This window comes from Cyanistes caeruleus, chromosome 19 (assembly GCF_971803275.1).
Source record: "Cyanistes caeruleus chromosome 19, bCyaCae1.hap1.1, whole genome shotgun sequence".
Taxonomy (NCBI): Eukaryota; Metazoa; Chordata; class Aves; order Passeriformes; family Paridae; genus Cyanistes; species Cyanistes caeruleus.
The window spans coordinates 10,878,313-10,901,633 of NC_141719.1; the positions used below are offsets into that span (position 1 = coordinate 10,878,313).

General features: G+C 47.6%; 1 protein-coding gene across 1 annotated transcript in view; it reads right to left on the reverse strand.

Moving 5' to 3' along the window:
* The window catches only part of RPTOR (regulatory associated protein of MTOR complex 1), a 97,507-nt gene that overhangs the window by 64,318 nt on the left and 9,868 nt on the right, over positions 1-23,321 (reverse strand). The window contains exons 2-6 of the mRNA XM_023938862.2: positions 21,867-21,969; positions 19,831-19,913; positions 6,051-6,209; positions 3,209-3,355; positions 902-1,077 (exon numbers count right to left, since the gene is read on the reverse strand). Of these exons, the coding sequence (XP_023794630.2) occupies positions 902-1,077; positions 3,209-3,355; positions 6,051-6,209; positions 19,831-19,913; positions 21,867-21,969 (668 nt within the window). The remainder of the gene's footprint in view (positions 1-901; positions 1,078-3,208; positions 3,356-6,050; positions 6,210-19,830; positions 19,914-21,866; positions 21,970-23,321) is intronic.

Here is a 23,321-nt window from a genome sequence, read left to right on the forward strand (position 1 = left end):
CCTGAACAGATCACAGTATCTGAAAAAAACCTTTCTTAGTGTATCTAACAAACAAAACCCAGCAAAAAAAACCTCTCCTACAGAACTTCACATACCCAAACCAGAGCCTGGCCACAGGAACTCGCTCACTTTGCTGCTGATGTGAAACAGAAAGAGTTTAATGAACTGTAATTTATTACAAATATCTCCAAAGGGCAGTGAGTAACTCTCAGAGCTGTGATGAAATTTCTCAGCACCACCTGCAGTGTCTGTGGGCTTCTGCCTGTTCAAACCCTGTCCAGAAAATGCCCTGAAGTTTTTCCATTCTGGAGCAGGCAAAAACTTGAGAGGAGCAGCTGGAAGAGCCTCTGGGAATGGAACCTCTGGCTCTGGGGGCTGCAGCCTCAGGTCCTGGGAGCTGGGTAAAACACTGCTCTTGGACAGCTCCTGCTCTCTGGAACAGCCTTTTCTAACTTTCAGCCTAATTAACTTGGGCTGCCATTGCAGAACATCTTTCCCTGGTTTATCACTCCCTTCCTCTCACTCCAGCAGTGTTTAAAGCTGCTGCATTATTTACAGCAACCGCAATATTTGGGATGTGATTTGTGCAAAGGACAGTTTACAGAAAGTTGTACTGCACTATCTACCATTCCTGCTCTCTGAGGAAGCAGATATTTAATTCCCAGAACAGTAAATCCCTTAATCTGAGCAAACCTAGATATTGAGCTGGAAACTAAAACGCAGTAAGTAGAAGATAACGATATTTTCACCTTTCCAGCTCTCATTAATGAGCCGCTGTCCCCAGTGCACAGTTCAAACCCTGCTGCTCAGCCCTGCAGGGGAGCTCGGGCTCAGGGGCAGCAGTTGGGGTTCCAGAGCCCCCCTGTGCCCCGGGCAGGGGGTGCAGGAGGGCCTCACTCACCAGCGCAGCGCGATCTTGATGGGGGTGGTGAGGCAGGAGGTGAACAGGTCGGCAGGCAGGTCTGGGATCATGGGCAGCAGCTCGTTGGCCTCGCACGCTGCCAGCTGGATGCAGTTCTTCATGGAAGGGGGCAGAGGCATCTGGGCAAGGGGGTGGTTGGGGTTGATGGCAGCCACCTGCAGAGAACAAGGGAATTCCACAGGGAAGGTCAGGAAATCACCCAGAGAGAACTGCCAGTGCTCCCTGGAGCTCTGGGTTTGGAGCTTCAACTCATATCAGCACTCCACTGCTAAATCCAGGGTCAGTCTAGAAATACCCTGCAGGCCAAACCTCAATCTATAGAGTAAAAATGCTCTACAGACCAACATTCCCATTTTCCAAAAGCACAGGCATTCTCCTGGTTATGATTTTGACTAAGAATATGATCTTTGAGACTAATAATTCAGGGAGTGAAGACATAAATAATCTTCTCAGCACCTTTTTGAACCAAAGTAAACCTCAGCCACCAATGTTTCTTTCCAACACTTTGCATTTCTTTCATAAGGGCAAGGTATGGAATCAGAAGGTGAGAATCCCTCTGGCAGATGAAGGGAAGAGCAAACTCCTCTGATCTCCTTGCAGGGAAATGGGGAACAATTATCATGATCACTCTGGCAGTCCCTCTGGAGCACCAGTTGCAGCTTTGCTTCACTTTTCATGAATTTGAACAAATGGATAATTTATAATTTTCCAAATGAATTCCCCTCCACGCTCTCATGACGCCGTGAGCGCTCTGCTGTCTCTGTCAGCAAGGCTCTGCTTTTTCTGTTCCCCACGAGCAGGAACCTCACTCAGGCACCAGGAGTTAATGAAATCCAAGGACAGAATGAAAAGCTGGCACATAACCCTGGGAGTATTTTCAAACCCAAATGAACTGGTAGTGTTAACCTGTGCTGCAAGAGCAGCAACACTACAGCAGCTGTCCCATGTAACCTCACACATTGCACCAGAGGAACAATCCCACAGAGGATGGAATTTAGGGTTTGTTGGAATGAAGGTTTTATCACCTGTGCTCATCCTTCTCCCCTGGCTGCACTTGCAGAGGTTTTCCTGCACAATCTCCACCTGAGCAGAGCTCCCCTCCCTCCCTCAGCAGCCCCCAAGTCCTCCTGGAGCTCAGCACAAGCCAAGGGGAAAAGGAGATGGGTGAAGAAAGCAGGGAAAGGGAAGGTGGAGTCAGACCTGTTCCACCTGCTTGGGAACAGAATGAGAAACCAAAACCAGAGTGCTGAAGAGAGCACTGTGTAAACAAAGGAGAAAGGCCCCCAGAATATCCCAGTGGGAATCCCAGAACTTGGGAAAGGATATTCAGACCAGCCTGCTCTGACCTCCAAAGGCATCTCCTACCAATTCGATCGATCCCTGTCTGGCAGTTCCATCTTCTTCCCAAGTCACAGAAGTTTCTTATTGTTACCAAATATGGAATTATTTTATGGAAGAGAAGGAATAATGGAATGATCTGCATATCCCAGGCTATCAGACTGTCTTCCTCAGTGCAATGGAATTTCCACCTGCCAAAGAGCCCCCAGTAAAGCCTCTCCAAAATCCGGAATTCCGAAGGAAAGGACTGACAGGCAGGAACACTGAACATCTGTTTGGAGCTTGTATTTGTGACACTCAGCTGCCTGATTAATTAATATTCCTTCCTTGAAGTTTTGGGGTTTCTAATCCAGTGTCCTAGAAGTGAACCTTTATGAATGTCCCTGTGAGCTCCAGGCAGCAGGTGGGAGGCTGCACAGAACATTCCAACTTCTTCCCTTCCACTTTGCATTTCAGATTTCCTTCAATACATTTATTAATTCCATTTGCAACCAAAGACAGCTTTTCATTGGGAACACATTCCACACTCTGCAGAACTGGAACCACCAGCAGGACAATCCCTGTGTGGATCAGGTTTTTGTTGTTTCACATTTTTGCATTCACTTCAACAGCACAAAAGCACAACTGCATCGAAATACAGCCCCAGATAGCAGAGTTTTGCAACCAAAATAATGATGTCTTGTTCACCTCAGCATTCGTCTCAGCAGAAAAGACCATTAGGGCCCAAATTGATTCTATTAACATTAACATTTAATTAGTGCTTGTATTAAAAATCATTCCAAGTTTAATGGGATAGCAAACTGAACCAGAAAGATCAGAGTTTCAAAGTTATTTGCAAATTAATTTGCCTTCCAACACGGTTTTAAACACATTTTTCAGTGTATACAGCAAAGCAAGCTGAAACTTCCTTTGTGTTGAGCACAGCCCAGCAGAGCCCTGAGCCCTCACCTCCAGCTCCTGCTCTCTCTGTAGTGCAAATTGCTTGAAGGACTTGACAATCAGGCCGGCGTTGGAGCAGTCGTAGACGAAGATGGAAGGGCTCCCCATCCAGGTCTGCAGGTCGTAGATGGACAGGGGGATGTACTGGGTGTAGTTCTGCACGAGAAAAGCTCAGTCACCATGGGGTGACAGAACCCAAACTGGGTGAGCTCATCAAATACAGCCAGCTCTGAAACCCCACAATAAACCCTAGATTGAACAGATTAATTAATACAAATCTCAGCCAGTGTCACCAACAGTGAGGAAGTGAACCCAAGTCAACACAAGCGACGAGCAGATTTTATTGTGGTGTTATTTGAAACACCCAACTCTAAAAAAAAAAAAGCCCAAAAACTTTGCCAAGAGTTTTCAGTATCAGATATTTAGAGCTCTGATATGTGCTAACAACTCCAAACATCATTTAATAGTCCAATTTTATCCCAAATTTCTGCAACGCTGATAAAGGATGCAAACCAGCTGTCTTTAATTTAACATCAAACATCTTAAACTGAAAACCCCATCAATAAATCAGGATGGATAATTAAGCCCCTGCAGCCCATCAGCACTACCCTGCCTGAGCCTAACGAGATGCTTCATAATTTTATTACAGCTTTAGCTTCTGTGCAACTTTCCAAATTATCCATTAAAATGAAAACCAACAAAGCTGCCTTCAACAGAGTGAAGTGCCCACAGTTCCCTCTCTGTAAATAAGGAGGATCTTGTTCCCTGTCTTCCATCTTAACGAACGCCCCCAAATAACTGGAGGCAAGAGGATAAAAATCAGCCATTTAAAAGCAGCTCTGAGGAGCCAATCCTGAACCAAGAGAGCTGAAAATATAAACCACAGATTCCTGCCTGCAAAGAGTCACCACCAAACACCCAGTGGCTGCCAGCAGGATCCTTCTCCGCTGCAGGCAGAGGGCAACCTGGTGTTCCTCCAGCCCTGAGCTCAGCCCAAAATCCTCAGGAAAAGCTGTGATGTTCCTATTAACATCAGCAGGATGATGGATGGGATCATAACTCTCATTTAAATTCAAGAGACTTAAAATAGCTGTAATAAAACCAGTAAACTTTTTACAAAAATCCTATTTTCAAGGACACGTATCAGCGTCGATAAAGACAGGAGGTATCATAAACCATGTGTTACGTAAGGCAGGGAGGGATAAAGCATTTCCAAACCCACTTTTGCCCATATATAACAGTTTGGGTTGCTTCATTAAAATTAATAGGGAAAATTGTTGATAAAAACCAAAGTTTTAAGGAGCTGGAGCTCTGCAAATCACGGCAATGAGAGAATGAGGCACGAGCAGCCCGTCCTCAGCACAGCCTTTCTTAAGGTCACCACTCACGTGAAGCACATTCCAGCCCCAGGAAGTTCCACATAAAAAACCTGCTCTGACACATCTCATCAATGACATTTTATGGGCAGGCATTGTTTTACCTTTTTATTTCCAATGCATCTTGCTCCAGCTAAGATGGGGTTATAGCTCTGATTAATACTGTGGTATTTCCAACCAGAAGAATTTTATGTTCCAACTCCACTGTGGGGGGTCACATAAAACATCAAATTTGCTAATGAGATGTAAATGAGGCAGCTTGAAGCAAGAAGGGTGTTAAAGCAGAGCTGGACATACAGTTTGTTCCCTGGCTTGGGCATGGGGGAGAAGTCCCTGCTCCAACACTGCTCCCACCATCCCTGTGCCTCTTCCTGGGAATGGCACAACAACAGCTCAACTGGAAACTGCTTGTGAACAGATTTCATCCCCAATTGTTTAGCAAACAACTCAGAGATATTCCAAATTTGCAGAGAAGCTCCTCAAAATGTGAGAATAAACATGTCTCAAGTTGGGGCATGTTGATTTTTCTCCTTTTGAAGCTACACTGAGATTTGCTCAGGAAGCAGCAGCTGAACTACAACACTGCTCCTTACTGATACAACAGCACTCACAATAAATGCATGAAAAATGTTATTGCAGCCTCAGTGTGTGGCAAAAGGCCAGAAAATGCCAAATTAACCAGTTCCAGGGACTGTCTTGCTGCTCTCTTGGTGTGTCCACACTGGACAGTGAGGCAGAGCAGGAACAATTCTGGGTTTCCATGTTCCCCTTCCACCCCATGCCAATAATTTATTGCCTCAGTGCACTGCAGTGCCCCTCTCGTGCCCCCCAGGGCAGGGACAGCCTGTGTGGCCACACAGCCTCAAGAACACAAAGAAATCAATCAGGGAATGAAACACCTGGGAACATATCCTAAACCTGGAAAAGTGATGGGACAACAGGCTCAGACCAAGAGAGGAAATTCAGGGTACGTATTGGGAAGAAATTCTTCCCTGGGAGGGTGGGCAGGCCCTGGCACAGGTGCCCAGAGCAGCTGGGGCTGCCCATGGATCCCTGGCAGTGCCCAAGGCCAGGCTGGACAGGGCTTGGAACAGCCTGGGACAGTGGGAAATGTTCCTGGGACAGTGGGAGATGTCCCTGGGGCAGTGTGAGATGTCCCTGGGGCAGTGTGAGATGTTCCTGGGACAGTGGGAGATGTCCCTGGGGCAGTGGGAGATGTTCCTGGGGCAGTGGGAGATGTTCCTGGGGTAGTGGGAGATGTTCCTGGGGCAGTGTGAGATGTCCCTGGGGCAGTGGGAGATGTTCCTGGGGCAGTGGGAGATGTTCCTGGGGCAGTGGGAGATGTCCCTGCCATGGCTGGGGTGGAATGAGATGGGCTTTAAGTTCCCTCCAGCCCAAAGCAGTCTGTGAGGCCACGACCCAAAGGCAGCTGTGCTGCAGCAGAAGGCTGCAGTGGCTGTGCAGGTCAGCCCCACCTTGTTGAAGACCCAGATCTCGCCGTTGACCGTGGGCCGGGGCACGCCGTGCCCGTTGTAGTGGAACAGCACGCGCTCCTCCTTGGCGTTGCGGCGCAGGGACGTGCACAGCTTCTTCACCTCGTCCACCGTGGGGTCCAGGCTCTGCTTGTACCTGGCCTGGGACACAGCAGGGGACACAGTCACTGCACACAGCCTCTGATAGCGACACCTTCAGCTTTTCTCTCGTGTTTCCCAGGTTCTGCACTGCGCTGGTAACCCTGAACTCCACACAAAGTGTCAGCAGGGTCTCCTCACAGCTCAGGCACGCACAGCAATCCTTCTCCAGCCCCACAGCCAAGGACACAGCAGCAGCTCTGGGCACAAAAATGCAACCAGAGAATTGAGGAGAGCAGCCTGGGAGGGTGGGACTGCATCACCTGAACTGCACAATTAACCCCAAGGTGGAAATGGAGCCAAACTCATAAAAGTGTGGAACTCCTGAGCCAGGACCCATCCTGGTGCAGCCACAGCCGGGCTCTTGCACTGCCCAAGGTGCATCTTTGGAAGGGTTTTCAATAAATCCCTGCTTTATTCCTTTAACCCTGCCCAGCCCCTGCTCCAGGAGCCTCTCCAGGCATCAGAGCCAGCGTGGACAGGAGCTGGGAAAGGGGAACACACAACACTGGCAGTGGGGCTGGGTAAGCAAAGCGTGTCTGTGGTGCAGTTCTGCTCACAACTCCCTCCCAGCTCACTCACTTTTGAATTATTAATATTCAGAAAACCTTAGGAAAGTGAAATCTGTTTCAACATTAGCCAGTCTCAGAAGTAACCCCTCACTTAATTCTCCAGTTCAGCCTCCAGCTGACCAAATGCCCTCTTCTGAAGAGAGAAAACTGTACAGGTCAACTCTGCTCTCGAGACAGAAGGACACAAAAGGCCCAGGAACCTGACATGGACACATTTGGGTAAAAAGGGGGAAGAGTGATGGAGAGCCCTTGGAAACTGCCCTTTGCCTTTGGAAAAATGGATGCATTTCCTCAGCTGTGGCTGTGGACACCCCGTTACTGCTCCTACAAGCACCGAACTCAGAGCACACTGGAGGATGGAGGAGAAATCAAACTGGCAGAAACCCCAGTGCTTCAAACCCCTTTTAACCTGGCTGGGTTCAAGACACCCGGGTAGGAGCTGGTTTGTCACGCTCAAAAGTGCAATTTTTTGAAGTAAGGCCAAATAATAACAGAAAGTCTTTCAACTGTCCTTTGAAAGACAAAAGCCTGGCTCTTTCTCTCTTCTCCAGAGCTGCAGAGACTGAAACCCCAGAATCACAATAAAACCCTTCAATCTGATGTATTGAAATAAAGACCCACATTTAAGAGCAGGACAAACATACCTCTCCAAAACCTGCCATTGGGAGCCTGTTTATAAACCAAACCAAGGCCACAGAAGTTTGGGCTTTTTACTTTTCATCTCATCTCAAAGATGAGAAAGTCTTAAAATGTCACAGTAAAAGAGGATGAAGGATTTAAACTGTTTGTCTGAGGAGCCTGAAGAGCAGATACAGGGCTGCTCAATTAACAGAGTCTCCAGCCAGCAGGGGAGAGGGAACAATGAATGGAAGCATTTCATGATGGCAACACCCAAGAAAAGCAAGCAAAAGGAGGAAAAATATGAAGCAAGGAGCAGTGATGTGACACCCTCATCCTTTCTGGGAACCTCAGCACTCAGGAAAGCCAAGAGGCTGCATTAATCTTCCCACGGAGCCCCCACCTCCTCCTCTCTCCACTCAGAGTAGTGATGAAGACACTGATTTGCAAAAAATGTGCCCCTTAAATCCCAGCCTGGCTGCTGGCAGCTTCAGCAGCCACCCAAAGCACAGTGCTGGGGAATTTCAGCCTCTTTTTCCACAGGAGAACAGGCTCATTCCATCCCTCCTCACGTCCCCAGAGCATCAATATTAAACACAGCTCGCAGTTAATGGAGGTGGATTCAGACTCTAAAACTAAAGTCTGTAGATTTCAATTTCCAAACTGCAAACAGATCATTTGGGCCTGGAGAAACACGAGGACGAGGGGGATGGAGGGGAGGGAGCCTGTGAGTAAGCACAGTCTGAGCCTCAGTGCCAGCTCAGGAGCCAGCTGGGAGTTTCAGATGTGACAAGAAGCAGGTAGGTGAGTAACACACCAGCCCTTTTTGTCTTTTCCTTTCCTCCCATGGCTGTTCCTTCTCCTCCAGCTCCCAGCAGGAGCTTTCCAGCACTAATGAGTGCAAAAGGTAACAAACCCCAGAGCTGTGTGGGGTTTAACCTCAGCAGCTGCTGTTGGTAGCACAGACACAACCCAGACCTTTCCCCTGTTTTTATCAGCCACTGGCCACTTCCCCAGGGCTGCTGGCCCTGGGCACCACGCTGCCCTCCTGCCCTGCACAGGTATTGCTGGTGTTTGGAGGGAGCCTGTGCTCCCTGCTGGACACAGGACACTCCAGCCCTCCCCTGGACACTGCACCTGGAGCAGCAGAGCTGTCACAGCCCTGATGGGGACGGCAGCTCCGGAACGAGAGCTCCCGGTCACCTCCTGCCCCTGGCAAAAGCAATAACGTGGTGATCCAGGAGATCCTCGTTGTTCTGCTCACTCAGGCAGAGTTAAAAGTTTTGTTTGTTTATTGCCACACTTCTGTGAAACACTCTGGTTAGTCCAGCCTTGTCCCTGCTAACTTGTGGCAGGTAGGATGTTAATCTTTAAGACATTTCACCTTTTGGTGTTGAAACTTCAGGACTGCTAAAACACTGTATTGACAAATTTGCAGGAAATAGGAAGATTTTCAATAGAAAGGAGTTCTGGCACCCAAACCAGGAAAAGAAACCAGTTTGGGGATAGCTCCAAGTGGTTTCACTGTGGACATTACCCATGTTTGGTGCTGAAATGGGAGGTGAGATGGTGCCACTCCGATGCTGTGGGGCCAACCATCCCCTGACATCCCCACAGAACAACCTCCCAAATCATTGTCCATTTGTTTCACAAATGATTTGCCTCTTCCAAAAGAAAAATGAACCAGGCAGGTGTTCACTGCCTAGCAGGGCACAGCAGTGACCTCTCCAACACGAGTCTGTCTGGAGGGGAAAACCCCTTCAGTGGATCCATCACCACTGGAATGTCAGGATGCACTGGCTGCAGAATTCCCACAGTCCTCTGGATTTGGAGCTTAAATTAATGGCCCTGCTTTGGAAACTTCGCCTAACTACAGGATTTCCCTTCATTTATAATTAAGACACGTGTGGCACTGAGGAGGAGCCGGGGCTGCAGCAGCTCCAAAGGGCTGTGCTGTCACCTGAGACACCAGAAACTGGCTCGTCATCACCTCCCAAACTCGGCTCTGCTCATCCTGCCAGCTGCTGAGCCCAGGAAACTCAGCTCAGCATCAGCTCCCGTGAAAAGGAAGGAGTGCAGAGTGCCAGAGGTGACGGAACAGGGGACTGAAGTTGCTGATGTTGCTCAACGCTCAGTGGCAATGGAAAGTTCTGGAAGCCAGGCCAGGTTCCCATCACCACTGGCACCAGCCCAGCAGGCAAGAGGCGCTGCTGGAGCACCACGGCTCTTTCAGAGGGGAGATGGATTTTTTTCTCCTTAAGGAAATATGAGGATAAATCTGTTTTCTCATCAAAGCTGTAAAATTCAGATGTTCCTCTTTCATTCTCCTGCAGCCCAAGACCTCAGTGTTTGTTCCAGAAAGACTCCACAAGCCTCAGACCACAGCGTGTGTGTGATTCCACGCCAAAACCTCAGCCCCCAGCACAGGGGACACAAAGTGTATGAAAAATGTATGACAAATGTCTCTGCTGGCATCCAGAGCCTCTGCTCTTCACAAGGTATAACATCATCCTCTCTCTTCTCATTCAGAACAAATCCTGAAGTCACTCCCCTTTTATCCCTAAGATACCTTACTGAATGTGTTCCAAATTTATCCACAGAAGAAACTACTCCAACATTCAGTATTTTATACTGAAACTGCCTTTTACACCTCCTTGCAGAAGAAGGATGCTCCTACCCAGAATCTATAATGAGATATAAAAGCTTTATTTGGCTGAAGATTGGGTTTTTTTAAACAGCTTCTGGGTGACAAAGAAGCCCAAATGCAAATGGCACACACAAGGCACTGCATGTGGTGAGTTACTGTGGTGGGTAAAATAAATAAAATAGAGGCAATTCAGCTGCAGTGTTTGAGGTTTTAATGTTCCCTCCTCAAGTGTCCATTACTGCCCAGAGCAGAATTTCCCTGGAAGTGCCCAAGGCCAGGCTGGAGCACCCTGCTTCAGTGGAAGGGGCTGGGACTGGATGGTCTGTGAGGTCCCCTCCAAACCAGTTCCATGATTCCATATCTGCAGGACATGGACAATCCTGGGACTGGAAGGTTTCCTGCCCTGTGGAACCTCAGGGAGCAGAGCTGGCTGGGATTTCCTGGAGGAACCAGTCCCACCCCAGTTATTCCAGTGCAGAATCCATCATTTCCACATGCTGGGCTGTCCAGCCCATGGCAAAGCCTCCCCACGGTGGATCCCAAACTCTGAGATGCAGCTTTCCCTGATCCTCAGCAATGCTTGCTCCTAATCCAAACTCCAGGGACCATCCCAGGGTGCAGCTGCCACGTGGAGCAGATCTGCATCCCAGTTTCCAAAAAGCAGAGGAGACATCAAACCTGTGACTTTGCCGTGCACACAGCCAGCCTACTTCACATGATTTAATTAAAAGGAATCAAAGCAAGCTAATTATTCCAAGAGAAGGGTTTTTGGAACAATGCCCAAATTGGAAAAACTCAACTATAAGAAGCTTTACAAAGAAGTGACTAAAACCCAAGAGGAACGACAGCAGCAGCTTCCAGGGCAAGGGCAGGCAGGTTCCACAGCAGCTCCCCTGGCTGTGTGTACAAACCCATCCCTGCTGCTCAGGATCCATCCTGGATCAACATCCCCCTGCTCCATGAGAACTTCAGCCACACTAAGGTAAATATCTCACAGGCAAAGGATAAAACCACCCCAGACAGAGATGTTCCTCAGACCTATTCAAGATGAACACTAAAAATCCTGGATTAAGTTTTCTTTCAAGTGAAGAGCATAAAATTGAATTAATTCATATTCCACTTTATATGAGGCAGCTGCCAGTTTGATGCAACGTGTTCCTGAGAGCGTCTGGAACAAAGTGGGGCTCAGACACATAAAACAGGCACATATATGTCAAAAATTCAGAGCCAGGATGAACATGTGGTGAACACAGCAAAGCAACACCATTATATTTTACTTTTTAAATCTCCTAAACACATTGGAGCATCAAAGGAATGAACAGGAACATGGCAAAAAAGGAAAAAAAAAGAAAAAAAAAGGAAAATCCAAGCTAGGATCAGATAATTTGAGCAAGCTGAGAAGCCCAGAGCTGGTGCAGCCATCCCCAACCACCGTGGGTGACACAGTGAGACCCCCCCAGTTCCCAGCCCTCCATCCCATCTCCAGGAACCAAAAAGTATAAACTGAATCATCTCAAGTGTTGAATTACTGAGCATCACCTGTAGATGGTAAAATCCCTCTGAAAGCACCTGAGTACCAGGAAAGGGGAAAGCAGGAAGAATGGCATCAGTTTCTAAAGGAATTCAGGGGAAATCCAGGCTGAGCTCTGTGCTGGGCACGTTGGTGGAATAATAATAAACAAACAGAACCATGAACAAACACTTTGGGGAAGAGCCCATTCAGCATCTCTAATGAGAAGCCAGACTTTTCAAATCAAACCCTTATCTTGTAGAGCTTTCTAAAGAAATCAAAGAGCACCGAGATGAGAGGAAGGATCTTTTTGATATAAACCCATTTGGTTTCCCAGAGGATATTTAGCAAGATCTCAACACAGATTTGGAGGAAAGTCCATATATAAAGAGTTGCTGATAAAACAGGCAGGTGGGGGAGAATCCCTGCTTTTGTCCATGGAGGGAAGCTCCAAGAGGCTGTTGTGTGACATTCCCAATGACTGCTGGCAGGGAGGGGCAGGAGCACTGCCTGCTGCTGGCCGGGCTGATCCAGAGGCACTGCAGGGCTCAGCAGAGCTCTGGCAGAGGATTTGCACTGCCACTTGTTTTATCCTCACCCATTTCCTCTCCACAACTCCATTACTCCAGACTCCTCCCGGTGTTCTGGCTCCATGTGATGCCAGGCTGGCCTGCTTCCAGGCCTACTGAGGGGGAAGCTGTTCTAGTGAAAAACTACAGGCTGCACTCACAAACAAAAATACTTTGTTCTCTGGTTCATCCAAAACGGTGATTAATAACCCAGCCCTGCGATTCAGCGTGGTTTCCTTCTGACACTCACTAAAGCACAGCTCTTTTCGTGCATCAAAGGAAGATTTAGGATCCTGCATCTACACTGGCTTTGGAGACACATCAAAGGACAGGCAAATTTAGAGCTGCACACGAACACTTTTGGGTTTGCACGGTTGCACAGTAAGAATCCCAGCCCAGGTGGGCTGCAGAGCTCAGGGAGCACACACCGAGCCTGCTGTGTGATAAGCTCAGAGATAACTCAGCACTGTAAGAAGTGACTGCAGTTCATCCCCAGTACCCATCAATCACAAACCCAATCACCTCCAGCTCACATGGCCACAATAACTCTCAGGCTGGACACATCATGCAAATACAAACTCTTCTGAACCATATCCACAGACTCCAATCTTCTTAATTTTATATTAAAAAAACCCCAATACCTCCTTTTGGGTGTTTTAATTTTAGGCTGTGGGCACATGAAATTACCCTGATGCAAATTCATGAGGATTAGGCCAAGATAATAAAAACTGCATATTAAAGTACAAGGGAGTGTGCTGGAAATCCCAAATTGACGTTACAGGCAGCAGCTTAACCTGGTTAACACACGCCAGGAGAAAACATTACTGATAAAATTATTAGTCATTGCTAACTTGAAAAATATTAATTACAGTGAAGACAAACTATAACTTAGAGATGCTTTAATTTAAATACTGAACTAAGCCAAAGGGAGACTCTTGGCAGCCTGAGGAAAGTCCTCTGCAGATATCTGGGTGCATTTCAAACCCCTCTCCATCTCCCCTGTGCTAATTCCCTCTGGAGGCTCCTGGACCTGCTGATGCCAGGACAGGATTGTGGCTGAAGCCAGCTCTGAGCGTGGCACATCCCCTCCTCTGCCTGGAGCCAGCAGAGTGGGGACTTTACCTTCCCTCTGCAGAGTCTCTGACCTTGCTTTCAAGTCCAATGTGAAATGAATTCCAAAGTACCTAATCCTCACTGTGCAGGCTCGGGATCCAATAACACTTCCAAAAAAAAACCACCTCTGAGCAGTTTGTTCATGAGAACTGATGTTGACAGGGAAGACAAAAATCAGGACAACCAACCTTGAGCTGCTGCTACAATACATCCACGAGACAGGTGTGTTCCTCAGCAGTTACAAGCTGCTTCACACTGCAGGCTTGTGCCAAAGTTCACAGAAATTCCACCCACCAGCCTCCCGTGTTTGGTACAAATCCTTCCCTCTCTGCTCAAAGAAGCGTTCTGAGAGGGCTGTGTAAATAATTGCTTCCTTTGAAACAAAGGGAATGGTAAAAGATCTCAAATCTGCTCCTCAGATGGCAGCTCTGCACCCTCAGCCTGGTGACAGCTCCATGGGTCACATCACAAGGTGCCCTAACAGGATTTTAAGTACACCCCAGGTCACATCTTTCAAACCTGCTTAGTCAAACAGCGTAACTCCTGAGCATCAGCTCAGTTCCATTCCTTCTCTAGAACATCGCTTTTAACAGCTCTTTAAGGTTTCAGGCTCTGCATCTTCTTGTTTCTTAAACAGAAACTTGGATCTTTCTGGGAGCCCAGTCCAGGCTGCAGGAGCACAAACTGGCTGTCTTTATACCCTGGCCATCGTGCTCCAGGGAGGAGCTGCAAGGCCAGGGCCCTGCAGGGCAAGAGCTTCATCTTCTCAATACTAAAAAACTGTTCAGTAATTTCAGTTCTCCTCTGATTGCAAAGGAACTGCTCAATGAAGCAGTTTTCTGATTAACAACACCTTAACCAGTCAGGAGAAGGAAAGCGAATCATCCCAAGGTTTATGCTTTGCTAATCTCCACAGGAAAGGAGTTAAAACCAAAGCATCTCAGGATTTTCTCATTCTGCCTTAGAGAGGAGCAGGAATATAAATAAAAATGTCAACAGTTTCTTCTGTTAACCTCTAAGTTTTCACAAAGCTGGTGTCTGTTAGCAAGAAGCTCCTAACGCAGCACCCTGTGCTTGTCCTGCTCTCCAAGCCCTGGAGATCCTCTCCAAGCCCTGGAGATCCTCTCCAAGCCCTGGAGATCCTCTCCAAGCCCTGGAGATCCTCTCCAGGGGATGCAGGTGCTGCTCCCTGGGCACAGAGCAGCAGGATGCTGCAGGGGATCTGCTCCTCCCTGTCCCCCAAGCCAGGGATTCAGCACTCCCCACCCAACACAAAGACAAGGTGTTTTTAAATAGGTCACCCAGAGCTGGCTGGTAATTACAGAAACACGTTAATCAGCTTTGCCAGGCAGAGCTGCTTTTCTCTCCAAGAGCCTTTTCCTATCAGCTCTTCCTTCCCATCTCTGACAAGCCGACATCAATGGTCACAGGAAAACACCCTCAAAAACACTAATCTTGCCCTCTGCCAATTCTGGCCCCATTTTGACAACAGAGCACAAACCAAAACAGGCATGAGGAATAAAACATGCGAAATGAAGTTATTGCCAGAAGTGTGGGAAAGAAGGCGAGGGCTTTGAACAGGAGTTCAGCTGCTGGCTGATCCCCTTCCTTCATCCTGCCCACAGAACTCCAGGCTTGCAGCAGATGCCAAGACCCACAGGATTTCAGGATTTTCCCACTAAACTGACTTTGCAAGTTTGTTGACTTAGCTCCAGAAGGCCAGACCGTGCTGTCTGCAGTGCACCAACAGCTCAGTTCACAGAACAGCTTAATGCCACTTCCCGGTCTCTGCAGCTCAGAACACCCTTCCCCACAGCAGCTCATGCCTGCAACTCTTTCCTTCCCTTTTGTGACTCATTTTTCCAGGAGAATCTCTGAGAAATCAGCATTAAGTACACTACTGCTGCAATTTCACAGTTTCCTCTTTCAGTGGTGTGTTAAAGATTTATCAGGTTTTTTTTTTTCCTCACTATCAAAAGCATTAAAACATGAGTTGTACCCAGAGCTGCAGCAGGGAGCTTCCCCCTTGCACAGCCAATTCCCAAATCCTCAGTTATCCCTGCCCCAGGAGCCCTTCCATGTCCAGCTGCTGCCAGTGCAGGGAAGGGTGCCCCAGGGGAGAGCTGTCAGCACAGAGGAGCAGCTGCTCTGAGCCAGCCCTGGGTGAGGCAGGCTTGGGATGCAATCACCTGCAGAGCCACCAAAGGGAAAACCACAACCACTGACTCATTTCTCCTCATTTTCCCCATATTCCCAAGGCATTAAAGAGTGGGTTTCATCCTTTACCACGTTTGAAATCTGTGCTTTTCTGGCCCTGTGCTTCCAGAGGGACACTCAGTGAAGCAGCAGTGACACTCTGACCAGCACAGGTTTTCACACAGAAGGAGAACAGCAATAACTGGGTTTGACAATTAGACTTGTTGACTCCACTTCTATTGCAGGCTATTTTTTTTTTTTCCCTGAAAAAAACCCGTGCTGGTTTATGCTGAAGACAGTTGATCTTTAACAAGACAGCAAAGGATTGATACAGCAGAATTTTGCAGAGCCTGAAATAGCTGCCAAATTCAAGAGGCTGTTGGGAAATGAAAACCAACAAACATAGTCCTCTAAAGAGAACCTGGTTTTGTTAAACAAGGTCACACTGTCTTTTTGTTGTTTTTTTCCTTCCTATTCATTTTTTTCTTACATGTACCTACATCTGCAGATATCTCCAACTGGAGACCAAATACCAGTTTTTCCATGTTCCCCTTTGGAATTTTACAGTATTTCTTCTGCAGGAGCAATTAGTATTTGCTGTTGTTTTAAAGGAAAAACCCCACAGAAATAAAGGAAAAGTATGACTCACTGAGAGACCAATAATTAGGTCATGTGTTCAATTAGTTTTCATGCTTAAGTAGTTACTCTTTAGGAAATGCTCCCCCTTTGATGTGCAGCAGCAACTTCCCAATTAATTAGGCAGAAAAAAGCAATGAAGGAATGAAACCTCAGACACCGAATCAAAGCCCAGCGATCTCTAATGAGGGGAACAACAGCATCAACAACAGACAACATGCACTAAAAGGTAGAGGCTTTCAATGATCCATTTCAATGTCTTGGCTGTACTTCCTTTGAAATCAAGAGAAAACTGTTGGGAAGCAGACTAGAAGAGAGGGAGAAGCAGCCTGTTTGATCAGAAAATCACTGTTTCCTTGAAGACCTGCCACAAAAGAGATAATTTATCCAGATTGCGGGAGATGTTTCCTCCGAGACCATCACTGGTGCGGGCAGGAGGCACCACACATCAGGTGAGATGGGATCAGAGAGAAATGGGAAACCTCCTCTTTCCTTTTCTTTTTCCACTGGAACAGAAGCAGAACTAACCATGCCACCCCCAACCTCCAGCTGCAGGCACTCCCAGACACCACAACTTGCTTTCAAGCCACCCTTCCCAAAGGCTTCCTACAAGTTTATTTAATCTTGTCTTCTAGATTTCCCCAGTCCCCATCCAGGATTTTCATCCCCCTTCGTGGCTCACAGTTCTCCTTCACCCCAGGGATGCCCGTTCAGGTATAATCCACTCAGCTCTAATGAAATCAGCTCATTCCAGCAGAGAATTAAAACAGCCCAAATGACTCTCTTAGCAAAAAAGGAGGAAACTGAGAGAAGAAAAAGGGAGGCAAAATTGTAGCACTTGAATTAAAAAATCAATACTGTAACTGACTTTGTTTTACATAGGTGGGCGTAAGAGGGAGGATTCTTTGGGATGAGCTGTTTCAGACCCTTGGCCTCGCTGCTGCTGGTTGTTGCAGAGGTGCAGGAGCCCTGGAAGGGCAGGAGGGGAGTGCTGATGGCAAATCTCTGCCCTCACACTCCGTGCAGCTGCTTCTCAGAGGATACTCCATGGAAGAACTGCCCTGCAGCTGGAAGGGCTCTGCACAAAAGATCCCAGTGGAACAGTTCAGCAGGAGCTGGAGCCACAGAGGAGCTGTGTCTGCATCCTTCTCACCTCTGCTAGCAATGGTTATGAAGTGCAGATTTTGGCTTTCCAGGCAGGGCTGGGAAAGCTCATCAGAGAATAAAGGACAGGACTGCAAACAGCAGCTGGTGCAGGAGTGCCATTGGGGTCTGTGCACCAATGAAATCCCAACAGAAGCATCAGAATGACTGAGTGAAGGAGGAACAGCTCCTGTGAGTGTTCTGGTCAGTTCAGAGCTAAAGGGAGAACCTGGTCAAAAGCCAGAGCAAACGAAGAGGAAAAAAAAAAAATCTATCATTTCATGTAAATTTAATAAGCATATGCTCCAGACTACCTCATACCAGGTCCTGAATTATGGAAACTGTGCCTCATCCAACCCCACAGCACATCCACAGGGATGGAGGCACAGGGCCCTGGGCTACCCAGGGAGGGCTGGCAGCCAGGGAAGGAGAAGCAGGGGAATAAAGCCTGGCACCCTCCTGAGAGGGCAGCAGCCATCCCATTGTGAGCTCATGGCACAGGCTGTGTGCAGGGATCAGCACACAGCACTGCCAGCTCCAGAACTCAGAGCCCAGACTGCACAACCCCTTCATCCTCCTCAGGCAGCTCTGCAGGGCTGCAGCTCCACTGCCAAACTGGGACTTGCAGAGCAGTAACTGCTGCTCATAAACCTCCCTGAGCTCCTGCATCCCCAGAAACCATCCCACTGCAGCAGGCTCGCTGCTCACAGCCCTCCACTCCTGTCTTCAAAGGCTCTTGACTCTTCAGTCCCTGCCTTTGCATTGCCACAACCTGCAGTGCTGCCAAAAAACTGAATTTACACCCCAACCACAAGGAAATATTTGCTGCTCCCTGCCAGCACAGCAGAGCCGTGCTCTGCCTGGGCACCTACCCCAGGGCTGCACCTCACACAGGCAGGGTTCTGCAGGGGGTCAGCAGCACAGAAATCCCATTGCAGTGTAGCCCATTCCTTATCCAAATGTTTTAAATACAGAGCAACCTCCCACAGAGACTCAGTTATTTTATTCTGGGCAGTTCTGTCTCAGCCAAAGGTTCCTTTCCCGGTGTTCCCCGTGGATCCAGGCCCTGCCAGCAGCCAGCTCCAGTTCCACCCAGCTCCTCCAGCCATTCCCAACCGCTGCCTGCAGATTCCCAGACCAAGGAGCAGTCCCAGGGAAGGTTTTCCCCTCCAGTCAGGCATTCCCTGGTCCTGTGCTCTTCACTTTCACTCCCTTTTCTCCTTCCATTCTCAGCTGCTTAAGCAGCCCCTTTGATCCCTGTAATTGAGCCTCTTTCCAGATCACCCTCAGGTTTAACCCCTTCCCCTCCCAGTAAAACTCAAGCCCCAAACCCAAGGAGTGTTAGTGTAGAGCTGCCTTGCACTTTTTCACCAGCAGCTCAGTTGTATCTGCACTGAACTGCAGAACTCTTTACTTGTTCAGAGAACTCTCTATCAAGGCAGATCGAGCCCACAGCTCTGTCATCTCCCATCCTCTCCCCCAGTACAATCCTCATTTGAGAACTGCATGAAATGACTGAATATTGCTAAACTGCAGGATTTTGCAGAGGAAACAACAGCTGAAGTGGTTTTTACTCCCGCAGCACACGAATTTATGTAGCTACGCTACAATAAAGCAAAGTCCTAAATTTAATCAGAACAAATACTTCAAGCAATGGCAAGCTGATAAATTATTTAGAGAGGGGCTCAATAAGACCTGGAAGGAAATATCCATCAGTTGTGCAGCCTGGGAGCTTCCAGAAACAAGGAATTTTCATGCTTCATCCCTTTTACCTTTCAGAAAAGCTGTTTGCATTGAGCAAGGAGGGGGATGTTTGAGCAGAAGCAGCCAAGGACTGGCTGGCAGCAGTGCCACAGCACTGGTCCCAGTGGTCACCACTGCCACCATCCCCTGGCAGCCATCAGCACCACTGAGAATCCACAATAAGGTGCTGAAGACAGCAGCTCCTGCTGGAAGGAACTGACAGCCTGGGAATATTTCAGGAGATTGTCATCATTTGCTCTTTTTTCCAGACTGCCTGGTTTTCCCCAAATTGTCTTCATTCCATCCACTCCTCAACCATTCCAAGCCCCCAAGAAACAGACAAAACTGGATGTATTAGTATTTATATGAAAGCTCTAGGAAATTCAATAATGTTCCTATTGTTTTATTGCAGATGGCACACCAACTTCTCTTTATTACTGCAGAAAGCTCCAGAGCCCTGTGGAGTGCAATAAACTAGGACGTGTTTGGCTTTGCAATGTGTCAGGGGCTGTGATTTCCTGCAGGAACCAGGGAACCAGCCCAGCTCTGGGATTGCCTCCACCAGGCCCACGCAGGGAACCTGCTGCTCCTGCCCTGCCCCTCCTCCCCCAGCACCAGGACTCACACAGAGAGCAGGAAAGGGCTTCTTTTCACCTTTGCTCCAAGATGCTTTTTCTCCTGTTTGATTTCAGGCACCTTTCGAATTTTCTGCTAAATTCTTGGGCTGCCGAGATTTAAAAATTGGCCACGTGCCACGAGGAAAAACACAGAAAGGAAATTCTCTTAACTGTACACGAATATCTGCCATGAATGCTCCAAGACATAAATACCCTCAGAGAAAAGGCCAGCAGGAGCCCCAGGAACAGCCAACACTCACCCTGGGCTGCCAGTTCTCATACTGCTTCTGCAGGTTGGCCCCGATGGTCTCCAGAGCTTTCTGAGGCCCCATGGACAGAGGATCTGGGAACAGAACACACAGCAGCATTGCTCACCCCAGCTCCCTGCGGGTATTTTCATGCAGGTTCCTTTCATTATTAAACTCATGAACATCTCATTCCTTGTGGAATTTACCTGAGGGCAGCACCCAAAAATTACCCTGGATTCCTGAGCCCAACAAAATCCCAGCTCCGTTACAGACTGACAAATGTGGAAGATTTCTCTCACTGAGGTGCTAAAAACAATTTTGTTTTGAAAGACAGGAGAGGCATTGCATTTGTTTCTTTTAATAATGAAATAAGGTTTCCATTGTAAATAATGACAAGAACTCAAATTGGTTAAATATTTGATGACAAACATTTTCTGTTGATGAATGCAAAATCCTGCTTCATTTACTCCCTTTGCTTCCTGCTGCAGAGATTGTGTGCCATTTGTAATATTTAAGAAGTTAATTTTATTGCTAGATAATTACCACAATCCATACATAGCAATACAATTCCAGGCCACGTGCTTTATTCAAACACCATGGACATATAATTAAACAATTAACAAGTTTTCTTAAACCCCACAAGCTAATATTTTCCTATTTAATATCAATTATTTTAAAAGCACTAAACCAGATCAGTGAAGGGGGTTGTTTTCCCAGCTTTTGCAAATATACTTTTGCTAGAAACAAAATGTAATCAAGCAGGATGAAAGCAGGATTTTTGAGTTATTTTTCTTTAATGAATAAAAGCACGTGGAAGGTGCAGCAGGACCTGCACGTGGCTCTGCTCAGTGGCCATTTGTCACCTGGGGTGAGCAGCTGTGACCCCAGCTCAGGTGTGAACAGCAGCAGCTGCACCCCAGAGAGTTCCCCAGACCCTGCAGATGTGGCACAGCCATTCCTGCACCCACTCCCTGCTCCTGGGACTGAAGGCAGGAAAAACATCAGATATTTCCCCAATTGCCTTTTCCAGAAATTTCAAGTTGGCTGCAAATGGAAGGAGCACTTGTGTACATAAACAGACTGAAAATTTAATTACAAAAGTGCATTCAAAATTCTCTGCTAATGATAGGCACTGATGACTTTATTTAAGTGACTCTGCAATGCTCCTGTGTGTCAATGAGACATCAGGGCTGCTCTCAGGTACCTGCCTGCGCCTGCTCTGGGCTCTCATCAGCGTTTCCAGGTTAAAAACCTGAGGTGCTGTGCTTCACAAAGCAGGAAAGGCAAGGTTAGAAAATCTGCTGGAAGTTTTTTAAGAAATTCTGTTTGTGCAGTGATTGATTTGCTCCTGGGGCCTGTCAAAGCCCCGAGCTGAGGATTCCAGTGCCCAGCGTGGGACGTGCTGGAGGCTGAACATTCCCAATTCCCAGATAAAAACCAAATCTCTCTGAGAAAGCTTCTGTACACAAGATATTTGCTTCTAATATTCAGAATTGTCTCATCTTGATAATTAGACTTTTTTCTGCAAAACCAAAGCAACTTTTAATTTCTTCACAAAAATAAACTAGGAATTTAGTGCAATGCTGCATGAAAATGGCAAACCCAAGTGCTGGAACTGCACAAGACATCCTTAGGAATAATTCCAGGTCTTCTGAATGATTCCAATTAAAACAGCCCCAGAGCAGGCACCTCAAAACACAGCAAGGTGTTTCACAAACCTCACTGCTCAGCTGGCTGAGGCAGAGAAGGGAGGTTGGAAGTTTTGCAGATCCCAGCACTCTGAAGGTGTCTCTGCCCAGAGATTTCCTTTAGATATTTATAAATCTAAAATAATTACAAGAAAGCAAAGCAGCTCATTAACAGCTGTTTTCCTCCACGGTTTCTCATTTCAGAACACAGCAGGAGAGATGACCCATGGCAGCAGCTGGAGCTGGACTCTTCATTAACCCAGAGAAAAACCCAGTTTCCCTCCTGCTCAGCCCAGTTTGAAGCCCTGGGAATGCACAGCTTTGGGATGAGCTCTGTGCTGTGAGACTGGGGGCACTCACCAATCCAGCACTCCAGGCGGGCACAGGGAGTTGTTTTCACCACGTCTGGGGGGTCCACGCCGACGTTGAGGCACAAAACTAAGGCAACACTTACAGTCTTCATCTGCAAAGACAGGCAAGAGCACAGCCCTGAGTGCAGGAGCCTTCAAACATCACCACTCCCAGAACCTCTGCAGGCCTTCAAACAACCTCTCCTACCTGCTCTTTCACATGGACTATTTTAAACGAGGCCTGACTGATGAAATTTTTCATATTTTTTATTAGAACAGTACTTAGACTCTATGTTACTATTTTTGTTATTATTTCCAGAGCCCATTCTTCTCTTTCTGAGCATGGAAATGGATACCAGTGAACTTCTGCTACTCATCCTAAATTAGCCATTGTCCAACTGCAACACATTATTAAAACATGAGGCAATGCTATTCAGGGCCCTGACCAATATTATAATGCAGTGTGTGATCTCTAATATTGAAACTAAAAGAATTAAAATGGAAGAACTCCCAAGTGACAAACAAAAGCATGAAAAAATTAAACAAACAGACACACACCAGAACAAAGATATTTAGTGCACTTTTTATTTTTGTTTTCTTCACGTGTTGGTTTTTCTGGGAGCCCTGTAAGGAGAAATCCTGGTGTGGCTCCAGCTGCTGCTCCACGTGGGGTTATCCCACCCAGGCACCCCAAAACCTCCATTAAACCAATGACAAACCACCTTGGCCAGCTACAAGGACTGCTTGAAATCTAGCACTCCACATCTCTGTGGGTTTTGTTTCTAGACCCCCTCATGCCAACACCTAAACCAGAGGAGGGAAATAGGAGCAGTGCTGAGGCTCTCAGGGACTGCGGGCGTTCAGGGCTTGCCACATCCCCACCTCCCCAGGGTGCTCCATGCAATCCACAACAGAAGGGGAAAAAAAATCCCAAATTTCACACTTAGAGAAAAGCCTGGAGCCAGATAAATGTGTAATGTGTACAGAAAGCGGAGCAGGCAGACACCATTCACAGGCTGCACACCAGGACAGAGATCCTGCAGTGTTTCCTCACTCCCGTGGCCACGATGGGGAACATGGAATAAGAAACCAGCAAGAGCTGTGGTTTGTGGCTTCATCCCAAACTGTGCTCCTGCTAACAAACCCTGCAGTCCTGGAGGAGCTCCTCGTGCCAGGAATTACCCAGGACCAAGCAGCACTGTGCAGCACACAGATGGAAACAGGAGCCTGAGAGGAATTCCCTGCTCGGGATTTCATGGGGAGTGCCCACGGATGGGGTGGAGAGGCCAGAGCTGCAGCTCAGCCCTCAGGACATGTGTCTTAGAGCAAAGGCAGGGACATGCACAGAGACGCCAGAGTCACTGGCAGGAGCAGGGACATGCACAGAGAAATCAGTCATTTTCAGGAGCAGGGACATGCACAGAGACATCAGAGTCACTGGCAGGAGCAGGGACATGCACAGAGA